Raw genomic sequence first — 17,895 nt, 5'->3', positions numbered from 1 at the left:
GACCTAATGACTCTTGACCTAAGCGTGGTCGATCTAAAGACCGGATACCAATAGAACTCCTATCTTAGTAAATTTACCCCTTATAGTCCAGTCAACGTGACAGAACATCATAACAGAAATGTCAGCCCTGGCGGTTGTGTGCGCTGGAACGGAGCAACACCTGAATTGTTCCATTGGACGCCATCTAGTTGCCGCTGGCATGCAAAACACTTGAATCACACCTTAGGGGTGAGGAGCACGGTTAGCCTTTTATTATATAGTATACCAATTTAAGACAATGGAAAAGGCTCAAATGCGCTGTCTGTCTTGAAATAGTCCACTCAATGGTACAAATCACATGGGACTTCTTCAATTGTGTCTCTGAAAGTAGCCTAGCGCACAGAGGAGGGAAAACAATCAAACGTTCAGATATTTTAGGTCAAAATTCTTCACAACCTCATGGAATGAAAACCTCTATGGCACTCATCTGAAATAGGCGATATATGTTCACGTAAAGGTTTCTATGGACATCTCAAGTTGGCTCTATTGGCTGGCCTCAACCCTCACACCATATTCAGCAATCATGCATATACAGCTGATGGTCTTTTTAAGGAATGTCAATTCTACTATTGCTCACAGAACCAGACCCGTTCTATGTACCTGATCAGTCAATACACAACTTCCATATTTTCTGAGAAACCGTTGCACAGCCAGACATCCCACATTGAAGTACAGGGTCAGAGCTCTCTAGTAGCTCTCATGTTACCACACAGCAGAGACTCCAAACACACCCTACACCAGAGAGCTCTAATGAAGGGCCTGTTTGGAGTCTGTACGACCATCTCCTTTTCAAACTTGGTAAGCTCCTTCTGGCAAGCCATTTTGTTAGCAAATTATCTAATCAGTGCTCCTCTACCCATTTCATATCTTCATGAACATGTATCTGCTGCAGGAGTACACAATTTCACGTTGAGGCAGGGGGTGTCCAATAACTTTTGTCTACATTGTGTATAAATCATCTACAAAAGTACACCTAAATACATAGATCCTCTTATACAGTACAAGCTGTTTGAAGATGGCAACTCAAGTTAATATTCAGACATTGGACAACTATTGGATGACCAGGCTTAAGGCCAGATAGGAGAGATCTTTTGATGGGAACCAACGGGCAGAGTGGTTGGTCACTGACCACATATACACGTAGAGATTGCATTCAATAGTCAACTGAGTTTTTAGTCCTACAGTATTAAAATCCAAACATATTTTAATCCTACTCAACTGTATTCAGTGTTTTAGAGCAAGTTTGGGGCGATTTATTTTCAAATAAAAAATACATATTAAACACAATACAATTGGTTGTTTACACATAAAAAGATCCAGTTTTTATAAAGCCACCTATTCAATATAATGGTGGTACTAACGGTGAATAATAATGTAATAAACACACAATAAATTGTAAAATACATAAGAGTTGGCTCTTTACACACACACACACACACACATATACACACACATAAAGATCCACCTCAAAGATAAATATTTTTACAATTTATTGTGTATTTATTCCATTATTATTCACCTTTATATTATATATTCTATATTCAATATATTGTATATTAGCGCTTGTGAAATTTTTCACAATTTATTTTAAATCAACTAAAAATGCCAATGAAACAACCGCATATTTGTCAGGAGTAAATATGAAAAATACACTCCCCAATATACTGTATAGAAAAATATATAAAAAAACATAAAAGATGTAAAAGAAGGCCAATGAATTCACAATGTAGATGAGTCTGAATTGAAATCATTTAATTTCACACAATGAATAACATATGAATAGAATTTTTTTAATTTTTTTTTTTGTTTTTGTTTTTTAGTTAAGTGCTCTATAATGCTAACCCGATTTGGTAGCGAAAAAAACTGAGCTTTCTTTTAGAAAAAAAAAAAAAAAAGTTTAAAAACCAACATCTAGGATCATGACGACGCATGACAGGAAAGCATGCCTGATGTAGCTATGCATCATATAACAGCAATTCCATATTCATTTTGTTTTTGTTTTTTTCTTTTAAATGTACAAAAAAGCATCATGAATAAAAACTGTTACAAAAAAAAGAACATTTCAAACAATGTACAATTTTTTCTTGCCTCTATATTCAATAAAATACAAATACATTTTTTTTGTTCTAAAATATGTTTACATACAATCAAAGTAGAACATGCAAGTACACTTTAAAAAAGGCCTTTAAAAACCACTTATGAATACAAACTAAAAATTAGCCAGCACGATTTGTAAAACAATTTTGTGCCCCATTCTGTTTTTTCTTCTTCTTAAATATATACATATATATATATAACATTTCATGTGCATTACTTAAGAAATAGCTTAGAAAACAGATCAACGTGGTACTGAACTGTACATCCCCACGTCAATAAATTGGCAGCTCATTCACTTTTTTTTTTCGATATATAGCATCTTCCTCTCCTTGTAGTGTAAATGTAAGCAGATTTGGGAAGGGTTACCTTGGAGGGGGAGGGGACAGAGGGAGGTGAGATGTGCTTCAAATTTAATTGGCAACTTTATTTTAGTTAATGGATAAAACTTACTTCAATAGCCTGTGAGTGAACTACTGGTGACATGAAATACAGTTTTAAGGCCAGAGGGATGTTCTGAAAATTAAAAAAAATAGAATAAAATATACAGTATGTCTTTAGGGACATGCAGCATTGATAAAAAAAAAAAAGTAAAAATTCTGGACTAATACCTAAGTATTTTAATAGCAGAAGTCACAAGCCCGCTATTACCATACTCTGAGCTAGTAGGCTGAATTATTGAGCTGTACGCGAGATATTCCCATTATACAATATAATTCAGCCAGTTGCTTGATTGTAACCCCTAAATACTTCCATTAGTTCCGATTAAGCAGAATGCTAAATGCAATAACACTGTTCGAACCCATTTTAAACCACCAGCATGCTTATTTACAGTTAACAAAAATCTTATTTTGTACTCTGTAATGGATTACCAGGGTAGATTGAACTTTTATTTAAAGCAAAAAATGTGCGACAAAGTTTACATGCTTACACGGGTCATTAAAAACGTCTATAAAAGACACGTATCTTAAAAGAAAATTACACCTATATGGGCATATATGGAGCCTCTTTAGTGCATATATAGTAACCAAATTGGTCCAGGTGAAGAAGAAAAAAAAAATTGGTTTGCTGTATTTTTTTATTGGACATAAAAATGGTTGTATATTTTGCACCTGAGATTGGGAGGTCACGTGTTTTGCTACGGCCTTCATTGCCTCAAAAATATCACCATGAATGTGATGATTTATTATATACTAGCTGATCTCTGTGGCCCTGAAGCTCCTATAAAACAGCAATTATGGCTTTGACGATGGCCCAACATATAAATGCATAATTTTCTGCAAAGAATCTGAGACCCTGTCTGTAAATGGAGATGATCTGTGATACATGGATATGAAGAAACTCTTAATTATCCAGAGGGCAAGTAATGACTTAACTGCAGATCGGTAGTAAATTCTTGATGCCCCCTTGCCAGTTTATAAGTTGGGTGATCATAAACGGATCGGAAGGCTATGTTTAACAGGCGTCTCCAGTTTTTAATTAGCTACTCTATTAAAAAATAATGCTATATTTTCCAACAATATATCTGCCAGTATTTTGGGCTTAGTGCAAACAGGAAGCACTTTGTCCGGAAAAAAAAAAAAAATGCCCATTATTGTCTCTACTGAAAGTAGTATCCTAATTTCAAAAGTTTAATTTAAAAAATACAGGACTCTAATTTCCACAGCAGAGACTAGAAGAAAGCAGCTTAGACCTTACAGCTGATATATTAATGTTTAAATGCTCGGTCAGTCTGCAAGTTAGAAAAAAAAAAAAATTAAGTGCGATTATATATGGTGCTAAGTTTCTGTTCACTGATATGAGTAACGACTCACCAACGAGGTTGAGGAAAACAGTGAATGGTCAACCTTGTGGAGTTTTGTGGTTCCACAAAAGCAGACCAGGCCCCTGTTTGCCTAAACCTGCAGGGGTGTCCATGAAATAGTCCAGGTCTATGCATAAATTACTAGAGAAATGTGTCATGATCAACTCTATCCTGTAGAAGTAGTAGCTACCTCTCCTCAGTCTTCCTTCTTTGCATAAACTAAATGTCCCTAGGCTTTAAACAACTCTCTTTTCCAAATTCCAAGTATACAAGGTGGGCCTTAAAATTAGGTGCGAAGTCTTCTGATTTTAAAGTTAAACCAACGGCTAACTGACCAGTAAACGGACTTTAAGTCACAGACAGTTTGCATTCATGCAGACTGATAATGTTATAATTACATTATGTACAAAATAAAAAAGAACTATATTAAGGCAACCACAGTTGAGGTTTATCTACCCCGATGTGGCTTAAAGTTTGAACGATTGTGAAATCCTTTATGTTTTAGATAAGAACACTTACTCTATTGTAACAAACGGTTATCAATAAACCACTTTTCCTATCGTCAGGTCAGTCCTACTGAATAATGATACCTGCCGGAAGATATACAGAATATTCTATAATCAGTATAATTGTAAAAGTGAAACTTTTTTTTATCCTTAACTCAACAACGGGAAACTATTTAGGTGGGGCACTTTTATTTGCAAATTTGCATCATCAATGAAAGATACAAAGATGCCAGCTAGTAAGGGAACTTTTTAAGCATCTGCATGATCCAATTTTATCCCTTGCCAATCTGATATAGTGGACTGAGGACACTAGGGTTCCAGAACGGCAAGGAACTTGGATGACAGTTTTTATATAATCAGGCACCAAAAGGTAGGTGTGGGCTGCCTTCTCTGAGGGATATGCAATGTGGCCAAGTCATCTTCAAGAGACCAGAGGTTCAACAAGAACTGAAAGCCACTTGCTCCTGCCTTACATATCCCGTGATTGCCATATATCAGAAAGAAAACATTTGCTGACCTTCTGCTCAGCAATAGGCAGATGATACAATATATCCTTTGCAATTTGAATGTGCTGTGTATGTCTGTCTACACATACAGTATATTTGGGATCTACTAATGTTGCTTGATGAAAACGTATAACACTAATTACAAATCCATCTGCTAAAGTAAACTAAGCTGGGAGAGAGAAGACTGCATAAAAAGCCAAGGTGGTTAATTTAAAAATGTTTTATGGGGCATTGTTTCCCTTCTGACTGGCCAATACGATGCCAGGGAGCTCTTGCATTGATAGTAAACATGAACAGAACCTTTTCGCCCGGGTTCTGGAATACAAAACATATCGCTGCCCGGCACAGGTTCTCTTAGTATAGTAACAATTACATGTGATAATAGCATGAAGATACAACATAAGAAGTCTAGTGCCAAGAGATTCGTACACCAACCATAGTACAAAGCTGTCATGTTAATAAAAGGAAACAAAAATAAATTGGTTGCTGCAGCCATTTTTAGGGTGTGTGTACCCCCATTTACATCATTTGTCAGCCTGATTATCAACTTAAAAGTTTGTAGTGATCTTAGGGAGTGTGCTCCGGTTCCCCCCGTCTCTTCCGCTGCCGTTTCACTTTCACTTCCTCCTCGCTAAATCTCCTCTTTCCCATCCTTGACGTGCGAGAATTTTGCGTTTCCCTTGCCATGTGTATGACCGATTCAATGGTGTCCATTACTGCGTCCTGGCGGCTCCCCTCTTGTTCTTGTGAATGGAACTTTTGACCTCGCTTGTTAGGGAGGTCAACACACTTCTCGAGGATGGGCATTTGGTCTCTAGAGTCATCATCGAACAAGACTGGCTGTTTCCTTGGGCGGCCTCTCTTCTTCTTCACAAAGTTATTGCCGGTCTTGGATTGTCTCTGTAACCTCTTGGCCTTTAGTATTTTGTTCACGTGATCCATATTTTTTTTGGTGGACAGGATCTTGTTGTAGTTGCACATCTTCCTCACCTCGCACTGGATCGCTTCGATCTCGCACCGCTTGAATCGGTTTCGCAGTGAAGCGTTCGCTGTAAAGAAATCAACCAGAAGAGAAAGTGGTTATTAAAATAGTACTATAACTGGCAAAGCATTCTGAATCATTGACCATGGCCGGCAAAGGCAGTTAATGGAACAGGTTTAGGTCCTCCAGCACCGTGATACACAACCTATAGCTCTTGCAATACATACAGTACTATAGACAACATGAGACATAGGGTAATGAGTGGAAGACCGTGACCAAGCAGTTCTAATGTAAATATTATATCTATGGATCGCTGGTTCTCCAACAGGCTATATACTGTATTTCCCATGTGTCGGCTCAAGTCTTAACATTTACATATTGCAAAAGAGGAGTCAAGAACGCGGATGGTTTGGTATTAAAAGTTTGGTCTTAATTAGTTAATGCCATTCATCATTTTGGTTTCACCTCAGGGCATTTTGGGGAAAGATTTTATATTGTGAAGAACATCTGGGTTTAGATTGCAGATTTAATTTCAGTGAAGACGTTTTCAAAGAGATCTTCATTAATTACAGGAAACTCTCGGTGCAGTCCAATTTTCCCATTAACAGTTTCTTGTATATTTTACTGAATTATCCCAACATCTGGACTGCAGATAAACCCAACATTTGCATTTGCGCTCTTTATAAATATCTAGATTATTTTTTATTCTGGAGCATGTATGTTTGTACATATACAAAAGTAATTACTATTTAAAAAAAAATCTATAGCAAAAGTTTCAAAATTGTAACAAAGGAAAAGGAATAAGGGAAAAAACATGACCACAAATATCTGAATATACGGTATATGAGGAGACTGTATATGAAATTCCACTGTGAGGCTTCAATAGGCCCCAAATTTAGGATAATAGTGTCTTATGTGGAGACACAGCCCTGAGAATAAGATTTTAGAATGTAGAACAAAAAAAGGGAGAAACGACTCAAGCCTTTCTTGGGGAACGCCCCTTTTAATTTAAATAAAACGTAACTTTTATTACATCAGTTAAAAAACATTAAAAAGCACTCATTGACCAACATAAGACACATGGGCTATACGAGTTTAGTATGAAATACCTACAATCAAAATCCCGACACGGTCAAAATACCGACAAGGTCAAAAAGTTGACAGGTCAAAAAGTTGACAGGTTTTTGTGTGTGTGTGTGTGTGTGTGTATGTCGACATAGGTTGACATGGACACCGTATAAGTGTACCGCGTCCCCTCACATGGTTCGCTTCAGTATTATATACCCGCTCCAGGTCCACTGGGATGGTAAAGTATGAAACAAGTCGGTTTCAATGAAAAAAATCATGGAAAACTCATGTTGACTTTTTGACCTGTCAACATTTTAAATGTCTGTATTCTGACCTTGTCGGTATTTTAAATGTCGGTATTTTGACCGTTGGTTGTTGGGATTTTGACCGTCAAGATTTTGATTGTAGGTAAACTGACCGCGTCCCGGCCTATACACAGATCCAATAGTTGCAAGCAAAAATATGCGCTAATGAAATAATCTTGTGTAAAATGATAAATTCAATGCTAGTAGTGGTCACAGCATGTAATAATAAATACTTTCGACAATGATACTCAGCAGTGCAGAGTGTAAAATTACCCGGGTGATTTCCTATAGTGGATGATACAGTAGACACTACATAAAGAGATAAATATTGTGAAGCTAATTCATACAGATATTGTCTAGATGCTGAGATTCTCTGGACAGAATGACATTTAACCACTGTGGATTCTATGGGAATGTACTGATGCACTATCAATGGTTTGTATTGATGGTTTTCATAATCTTATATGTATCACATGTAAATGTTGTACTGCAACAGGGTCGGACTAGCCCATAGGGGCAGAGGGAAACCCCCCAGGTAGGCCCCACTGCCTAAGGGCCCACGCCCTCCACTAGGGATCAGGTTCAAGACTGTACACTTGAATTATGCATATGTTACACTATGCTGCACAGGACTATGGAGTGTGTTCTGCAGTGCTGTTTTTAATCTGATACATTATCATGTGGGTCCGTTCCCTATTAAACTCACTTCCTATATGGTGGCCAAAGGTTATTTCAAATGCAAATTATACTGAATGGTACTTGTCAGCGCAGCAGGCATCACAGCGGATTTTCTTGCAGACTATGGGGGCAGTGTTTCTTCTAATGAGCAGTTTTACAGAAATTGCTAATTTATTAGGGATCAATGCTGTATAAGCTGGATCCACAAGCAGTTTGATTGCTGTGCTTCCAGATCATGCTGTCCACCTACTGCAGTTGCTTCCTTTCGCTGCCATACTGGTCAATGACCTCACTCTCAGATACAGAAGTCAACTCAATTTTCCTTTCCCAATGGAGCTATTTCTATCAGACGGGATCAAAATGTGTTCTTTTACGATGGGGCCAAAAAGGGCGCTTGAAATGACCAAACCATTCCTCAATTTAAACTGTTTTGGCCAGACTTAGTAATATGCTTTTCCCAGCTGTTTTAATGGATTGGTCCCTAAAACTACAGTTTTGCTTCAAACAATGGATGTGGCAAACTCCATGTCACAAGGGTGTCCTAAACATTCTTTTTAAAACCTTTGGGAGCTTTAGATGTAATATTTGCTGGCTCTATTTCATCGTGTTGGACTACGGACCCCAACAAGCTTGGACACAAGGGCCAAACCCTTCCCACCACCAAATACAATTTCCCTTTCCAGTGTTCAATGCAGACCTGATTCACTGGATGATGAGAAGAAGGTTAGGAGGGGGTTTGGAGGCGCGGGAGCGGAGTCGGCTGCTGGCTTCCTTTTGGTCATGTTGTTAGAAGAAGTATTTTCGTTCTTGTTATGCTGAGACATCTGGTCCGCTTTCTGGTGAGCACTTGTTAGACCTGCGCGACAAGAGAGAATTTGTTTAATTACCGCTCATGAACAGATCTTCATATTCCAGAAGAATTACAGGGGTAACGACAGGAAACGAGCCACAGGTCATCATCAAATCGCATCCTGATTAGGACAAGCAATGCATCGCCTCTACACAAGTCACTACAGTAAGATGCAGAATGGCATGAAAAATAAATAAATGGGTGACACTATATATATATATATATATATATATATATATTCAATTAAAGTCAGGTCCATTCCGACATGTATTTGCCGGATTGGATCAGACAACCCCTATTCAATCCCCATCTTAATTCGGGACGCAGAGGAGACGGGGCGACAGCCGGCGGGCATACAGGAGACATCAGCGCTACAGTAGCGCTGCAGCAGGATGTCACTCACCCGCCCGACCTCACGGCAGCTTCCACCCGGCTCCAGCAGCGTGCTGGAGCCGGGTGGAAGCTGCCGTGAGGTCGGGCGGGTGAGTGACATCCAGCTGCAGCGCTACTGTAGCGCTGATGTCTCCGGTATGCCCGCCGGCTGTCCCCCCATCTCCCTGCGGCTCCCCCCCCCCTCGCGCCTCCTCCGGGTCCGCATCTCAGTCCGACATCATTTTGAGATGGTCAAAAAGGGGGCCAAAACCTGTCGGATTTGGCGCCGTTTTCGACATTAACACGTGGATCGGCAGCTATTCCGACAAGTCGAATTTATCGACTTGTCGAAAAATTTTGAAAAATATTGAGTATGTCGAATCCGGATTCGACCAAAAAAAGTCGAAAACTGCCGTCTTTTCGACAGACGGCAGTTTTTGACCTTAATTGAATATACCCCATAGAATCCAAAAATAACATTCACAGCATAATATATATATAATAATATAATAATAATACATACATACATACATACATATATATATATATATATATATATATATATATATATTACACCGATATATAGAATCCAAAAATCACATTAACAGTTTACATTCACCATGCCCGGTAATAGTTCACAACTCAACAGGAATGTCTGCAAGGGTTTAATAGTCACAATATGGATGGTGTGCACTGCCATCTACTGACCACCAGCTATACTGCAGCTATTGGACTAAATCATTCCCTTCCCTCTCCCGCAAACCCCTCCCCCCCCCCCCCCCTCCATCCAGACAGCTGTGACTCCTATAAATTGGATGCTTCATAAACTCAAATGAGCTGCGGGGTAGGCATCCGTATAAATATTATCGCTTTAAGTAAATTCTAAAGTGGGCAATGTTCTACAAGGGTTTATGGGTGGCATATTAATATATTACTGCAAGGAATAAGCAACTGCTCTAGCTCATATATCATAATGACCAGAGAAATCCGGTTCTCGGTGTGTAATGACCTACAGCCGCAATGAACCGGTTCTAGACAGATATGAAGGGTAATCCCTGCTTCCAGAACAGTGATTCCCTGGCAGTAAACTGCGTACATGCTATGAAATCATGGCTTTTACGATACATCTACACAACCAGTAGAGATATGCAAAACTAAAATCAATGCTTACATTTTAAGCCCTTTATATAAAAGCTCCCATGAGCCACCTCTGCTGTGTGATAGATCACCTAGAGGACCCCTGTCTTTCACATTCCCCATACATACACATGAAGGTCTGTTTCCTGTTACCATAGACACAGAGATCTACGTTCAAGGTTAAACTACTCGGAAATCAGAACCGGTGACAGGCCTCACGCTGTAAGAGCCGTACTAGGGACTGCTAGAGATGTTAGAGGTCAAAGAGCTTTTCAGTCCCCAGAGAACGAGGGGGATATTAATAACGCATGAGAAGGAAAGAGCGTTTTAGGTCATTAGCAAGGTCGTGCAAGAATGGCTGCTTTAACACAAAAACACCAGGCTTTTTTATTCCCGAGCTTGAGGTCTTCTAATTAGAATCCACAAAAAATAACCTTTAAAGGCCTGCATGAGCAAACAAGCCATTTTTGGTTTCAAAAGTATGAAAGCCGCCAGTGGGGGGTCCAGTGGCTGCGGGTAACCAGAAAACGTGGAATTACGGGCTAATGCCAAGAATTCAGTGACGTGGGTCTGAGACACGCTGAGATATTGGTCATATATCCTGAGACCCCCAGTTGGACCACCCCAAACACCTGCAATATGCTGGTGCTTTCTGGGTATTGTAATCGGTAAAATGCGGATTAAATTAGCAGTGATAATTTATTGTGCGGGGAAAAAGGTGCTAGCCTTCGGTTTTTACTTACAAGGCTCTTAAATTACAACCATCTTTCTCTTGTGCGGTGAATTTATCACTAATGCATGTTAACCCATATATTCCAGGAAAAGTTCTCTGGAGCTATGGGTTAACACGTCTGCAGCACGCTCAGGCTCCAACAAATATCTACGGTAAGTGCAGCCTGCAAACTGTACTTGATTAGCCCTGGCAGACCAATTAGCCCACGGTCAATTACTGCGATTAATTCAAAGTACAATTAAAATTATATATATATATATATATATATATATATATATACACACACATCATTTATAAAGTATATGTATTTTTTTTATATATTTGCTATTTCTTGGCGAGCATACACACTTATATATATATATATATATACACATACATCCAACCATTGGTCCGGCACTCACATGATGGTGACAACTTTGCCTGGTGCATTCACAATTGCAGCGGCAAAATATATAGAATGTGCAGCACGACCTAAATTGTCATCAGGGTACCTGATGACAATTTAAGTGACTGAAACGTTGATACCAACTTCTGGTCATGTCGTTTTTTTATGGGCTGTGAGCACCGCACACGTCATCTTATATATATATATATATATATATATATATATATATATATATATATATATATATATATATATATATATATATATATATATCTCAAGAAATAACTTTGCAAAAGTATTTATTGCTGTTACAGTTACTTCCTGTCTATAACGGTCTAAAATCTGTTTTCAAGCAATTAGTATAGACCATCTTGTTGGACTTTGTAATATAAAACCGTTCTATCTAATCAATGATGACCCATGTTACTAACAATAATAATAAATATTAATACTGAATTCCGTAATGATCCCTTCCAGAAATGCCTACGTGTCCCTCTGTAAGCAGCTCATCGATACAAGGCATCTGTATGGGACTACAGAGCACATATAGAAGATTACTAGAAAAGATTGACTCCACTCTGTTTGAATAGACGGATTGTTTACATGGCAAGATAACGGATGATGCGGAAAGTCCCAATGATTCATTTCATCTCCATTAATCTTCTGGAAAGCAGATGATGGATTCCTGTAATACCGCCTGTCACCATAAAGTGCTGTAAAGATGTGGTTTTATTACAGTGCTGTCACACAAGGCCTTGGCCACAGCGTGCGTAATAACAGTGCAGACCGCACGCCTCTGTAGGAGAGAATGCACTCAGGACACCTGAATTGTAAGTTCTCCCACTTACATATTGTGCCGCTCACCTCCTACATCATCATCATCCGCTTGCAAACGTGTTTATATTCCTGACAGGTGGAAATGGTTTCCCTGGCTGTGCAACACCGCAGACTGTGTGCGCGCAATATTAAAGAACTGCAATAATGATAACTACGTATGGGCAAAGAACAGGGCAGATGTATTAAGCTTGGAGAAGTGATAAACCAGTGGTTAGTGGAAGGTGATAACGCAAGAAGCCAATCAGAACCTGTCAATTTACATATTGGAGTTGATTGACTGGTGCGTTATCACCTTGCACTTATCACTTCTCCAGGCTTAATACATCTGCCCCAATTATTTTTCTGGGTAATTAGCGAAAGGCCTGGGAACAGCTGTCCTCTCTGGACATTAGCTACATGCACCTTCTGCAGTGAAGCCAGACGCTCATTGCACAGATTAAAGGAGTCAGACGCTTCTGTAGAGGAGAACACAAGATTTACCTTCTGCCACAAGAACCTTAGAAGAGTCATTACACAGCTCGCCTCCTTCTTTATCTTAAGCCGCTCACTTAGAGGCACTAACACGGTGATGATAGCCGGGGAACCTCTCAGGAATTAGATGAGCGCAGCGATAGTGATGAACTCCCAGTTAATAAACCCAGAGAGCTCATTCCGGCAGAATGATCAATTCCAGCATGTCCACAGGCACGGCTCCCATCGCTGACTCACTCCCCCTAATACTAATAAAACGGAGCCTTAACGTCCAATCACTGCGTATAACCCCAGCCAGCAGTCACTGCTTTTACGGGTGTACTGTTTGGGAGTTTCTGAAAGAGTTAATTGGGAAATGGGCTTTTATTTAACCACCCAGTAATGGGAGACAGAACCAGAAGCCACTGCAGACTGGACCAAAACAAAATTAAGAGCAGGTCTTTATTCATTTATAAATAGTCCTAAATCTATAGATCTTATCTGAACTTATTGCTGCCCCCCCCTTACAGGGCACCATCCTGTCTTCTGTGGACAACTTCTCGCCATTCCTCAAATCTCAGTTCCCTCTCTGGCCGCTCTGCATTGGGCTTCCACTTCTACCAGCTGCTTCATTGTCTATGAACCAATTCAAACTAATGACCTTCGGGTGTATGGGGGCCCTTAAGCTGGGTACACACTGGAGCGCTGTCGTTCCAAAATGCCATTTTGGAACGACATATCGCTTACATCGCTCAGTGTGTATCCAGGATTGCGAGCTCCCGGGGTCGCTAGCAACTAACGCTAGTTTTGATGTGCTAGCGTCCTTGTTTATGCTAATGAAGGACGGAACATTGTCGTTCCGTTCTTCATTAACACCGTGCTAGCGTGTACTGGTACTCCCTGCTGACGGGCAATCGTTCAGATGTCGTAACGAATGCCCGTTGCTTTAGTGTGTACCCAGCTTTAGACTTTCCCCAATCCTGCTAGCTACAAAACCTTTTCATCAGAGCCTACCAGGCTTCCTCCTAATTTGCTACTACTCCCTCGTCCTCTGCCCTACGCTTCTACCCAGTTCACCCTCCAACTGTTCACCCCTCCTCTCAGCATGTAAGCTCCCACGAGCAGGGCCCTTCTTCCTTAGGTTCTATCCCTAGCACTATCCTTGCTTCCAGAGCTTATTATCTCCTGACCTTTTTAGCGACTCTCCGTGTCCTCGTCCTTCACTGGATACAGTCTCACTAAATGCTAACCTGTCTTCCCATCGCCTGACTTGCTTACCCTTGCCGTAAAGATACCCTACCCTCGCCTTTGCCTGTGTCATACCAGGTTCATCAATGTTTTTACCTTGTATTATACCACAAACAGGTCACCTTACAGCTGTGGAGCTGCAGAAAGTATGCTAAACCATAAAAACAACATATTTGCTATAACACCACTCACTATGAGCCTTGCAGCAGAGGCAAAATAAAGCACGCCTCATGCTCTCTCAACGGAAGCAGCCATTTTGCGAAGTTTTCCCTGAGGTACTTCCTGATTAACATACCTCACAAAATGGCTGCCTTAACAACCGCATACAGGTCACATGTACCCACTAAAGCAAGAGCCTGTATCAAGAGGATGGAAAGGAGCAGAATCAAATGTGACGGGGTGGGTGTCGAAACTAAAACTGGACTTCCCGCATAATTGAAACTCAATTTACTTAAAAATAAATAAATCAATTAAAGTTACTGTACTGGAATTATGTAATTATCTGTCCTTAATCTGAATCTGTTCATTGCATGGCCGGCAATAGGCTGAGCTGTTGCAACCGCTGACAGAACATTTACATCACTATGATAATAACTTGTTGAACATCTTGTGCTATGTACTAGGTGGCAGCTTTCCTGCTGTAATAGTAGAGGCAATACGAACATGTAATTAACAGATACTTAATACACAAGTGTAAATATAATACATAAACTCCTGTCGATAGTACATCTAATGTTACAAGTTCTGAGTCATGACTTTGTGCTCATTAGGGAAACTTGCGTAATATTTCACACTTCCCAGCTGTCCCTATTTCAGGGCTCTGTGAGGTACGGTATATGGAATAATGCACGCCCTACTTTACTGTGAAGGCAACTAGCAGATCAGGAGGCGGGTCTTGTGCATTTACAGGGTATGGTACTGAGACAGCTATATAAACTACAGGGGGTGCTTTATCCCAAATATCATTTATTACAGCTCGGGCAATTATAACACACATCAATTTATCAAAGGCAATAAGCCCTAAATTCTGCAAAGAGCTGATGTCTTCACAGGAGTTAGAGCTCGTGTCTACTACTCAAGTCCCTCGGATGCGATAGACATCATTGATTATCACTGCAAGCAGCCATTAAAGGCGTGTTCCCATGGCAATATGTGGCACCCAGAAAACAAAATGCTCTATTATTCAAAGAAAGTATTTTTTCGTCTTACACCTTTATTAAAATAATTTCTATTTTTTTAGATTTTTTCTGTAATATTTCTATTGAATTTGCACCTGAACGTCCAAAAGGCCACAAGTTCTGCTCATAATACCAGGTCACGTATGCGCAGCACGTCACCGCTGCCAGACCAGTATAGCCTGGTGATTTTTCTGGGGGTGAATAGTTCCGAAAAAAATAATAGGGTCAATAGAAAATCTGTCTGGGATAGTTTGATAAACAGACTCCACCAGAGCCATAACTAGACTTTCTGGTGCCCTGGGATAGAAAAAAACATTACCCAGGACCTTCCTCCTTTAATTAAGGCAAACATTTCAAAATACTATCATATGCAGGATTCAAACCTATGACCTTCCATATTGCAGTCAGACACTTTACTCATGTAGCGATATGCTCCCGTAAGGTAAGCATGAGAGTATTTTGAAACGTGTGCCTTATATAACGGAGTGTAAGACTGAAGGTGCTTAGGGACATGAAGGGGAGATGGGGGAGGTCAGGATGATTCCGGGGATTATTGAGGATGAAGTTGCAAGTAATGCCCCCTACACATTCGGCGATATGCCGCCGAGCTGCCCGATGGCGGTTACGGCCCACCCGGCGGCGGGGGGGGAGAGGACGGGGGAAGTGAAGTTTCTTCACTCCCCCCGTCACCCAGCTCCATAGCAGTGCATGCTAATATGTACAATCTCGTCCATATTGGCCTGCATGCATAAGCGACGGGGCACCAACGATGAACGAGCGCGGGGCCACGCATCGTTCATCGTTGGTGCCTACACACTAAATGATATAAACGGGTTCTCGTTCATATCGTTTAGTAAAATCTATTAGTGCGTAGGGCCCTTAAGACTGATTAAAACAGAAAACTGACAGGTTCTGCAGAACAGCGCCCATTGCCTTGCGGTGGTCCTGTGCGGTGGCACATGTTGCACCACCATAGTTACGACCATGGACCCCACAGCGAGAGAACATTACTTAAAGGACACAAGCAGCTGACAGTTGGGATTTGACCCAGTGCTTCCAGCAAGCCTCTCAATGTAATGGTCTTTCAGCACAATTAATCTCTGTGCCGCTCCTTTCTCCTGCGCCGGCGAGAAACGGAACAAGAGGCATCATCTCGGCGTCTCAGAGTGCATACCTTTATATCTGGCAGCTAAAAATAACGCTCACGTGCTTGAAAATGTGCAAGCCAGGCCACACTTCACCAATTGATAAATGATGTTGGAGCTGCAGAGTGATTAAGATCTGCACATTTTACGGCCAGAGGGATTCTGCAATCTAGTTAATGCTTTCAAGCAAAATCGCTGTGTGGGTCAAATAATTACACGCCTGCATAGTGAAAAGCTGTAATGAAAGACGCCGACCTACGGCAGTGCAAAAGCCAGCTTAGCGACGGCACTACCGCGCAGCCTGGCGGCTTTGATGAAGTGCAGTGAAGGCTTTTTGCCTTTGCTTGAATTCTAAAAAGACTCTTCCTAATTTTAACCAGAGCCAACGCTGAAAACTAAACCTGCACCGGAGCGTTAGTCATGCAGTCCGTGGGGAATGGGGGGGGAGCAGGGAAAGGGGGAGACACAGAGTATGTGTATAATCTAACAGCGCCTAGAGCTTTGGAGATCCGAGACCACTTCAATAGCGCAGGCCGGATTCATTAAAAATCCTGGCTGCATTCCAGCAGTGAAAATTGAAGCAGTATATTTATTGCATTTTGCTGAAATAAATCAGAAAACGTGTGAATCATATTCCGCAGAGAGATGGGGGAAGAAGCAATAAACAATCTCTGACTAAGACGCACAAGCAGAAGAAGATAAAGAACAAACACATGTGAGGGTCAGAACTGAGCGCGGTGCTGCGTGGATGTAAATACTAATGAAAGCGGAAAGGCCAAGGCACATTTTTAGTGCGTTATACACAATAAATCAGGAAGGTATTTTGGGGTTTATAAAGAGATTCATATATGGAACACGTTTAGAGTTCTACTTAGCGAGGGCATTGAGCCCCAAATCCTATCAAGCCGCGCCGCAGCCGGCAATGGCCAGGTAAAGCTGGCGGTAGAAGGGGCACTACTGCACAAGGACAACAGCCGTACCTGTACCACGGGCTGTCCTCCCTACACTCTGTCCTCCAAGCTCTTTATTATTACAATGCAGCATTTTTATTTTTTTTTAGTATGTTGAAATAATTATTAGTTATTTTTTTGCTGTTTTTTTTTTTTTTTACATTTTATTGAATCTGCATCTGGAAGCCTGAAAACTGGGCCCCTGATGCAACGCACGCAGATGTGACCCAGCATGTACAGTGGGGACCCCAACTGGCTGGAGTCACAGCTTACTACTGCCAACCGGTACCGCTGGGAGATTGAGCATCGCAACAGAAAATTAGGGTTTTTTTTTGGACTCTTAGATAGACCCTTTATTGTTTAAAAAGATGCTGTCTCCAGAGCTGCCTGGTGTTGTATTTTTTTCTCGCTCTTCACCACTCCCTCATCTACAGTATTTCGATTAGCACTTCATTTTATTATATAGCTTATCCGTAGTGTTTCTTCTCATTTTACAAGGGAACATGACATTAGTTCAGAATTTATCAAGCAGCGGTAAGCTCAGTTTACAGCTGTTTATGACCGTACTACTTAGGCTTACGCCATCTATAGATGGCATAAACGGTAAGAGACCACACTGTCTGCCTTC

The 17,895-nt window shown here is 40.7% G+C and overlaps 1 protein-coding gene across 1 annotated transcript in view; it reads right to left on the bottom strand.

Annotated features, from left to right (window-relative positions):
* Positions 1-1,799: 1,799 nt before the first annotated feature.
* SETBP1 (SET binding protein 1) overlaps positions 1,800-17,895 on the bottom strand; it is a 217,755-nt gene continuing 201,659 nt past the window's right edge. Inside the window, exons 4-5 of the mRNA XM_063958283.1 lie at positions 8,680-8,838; positions 1,800-5,998 (exon numbers count right to left, since the gene is read on the bottom strand). Of these exons, the coding sequence (XP_063814353.1) occupies positions 5,517-5,998; positions 8,680-8,838 (641 nt within the window). The 3' untranslated portion in view covers positions 1,800-5,516. The remainder of the gene's footprint in view (positions 5,999-8,679; positions 8,839-17,895) is intronic.

This window comes from Pseudophryne corroboree, chromosome 1, assembly GCF_028390025.1.
Source record: "Pseudophryne corroboree isolate aPseCor3 chromosome 1, aPseCor3.hap2, whole genome shotgun sequence".
In the NCBI taxonomy this organism is placed as follows: domain Eukaryota; kingdom Metazoa; phylum Chordata; class Amphibia; order Anura; family Myobatrachidae; genus Pseudophryne; species Pseudophryne corroboree.
Note: the sequence above shows the minus strand (reverse complement) of the source record. Positions and strands in the feature narration are given on the sequence as shown.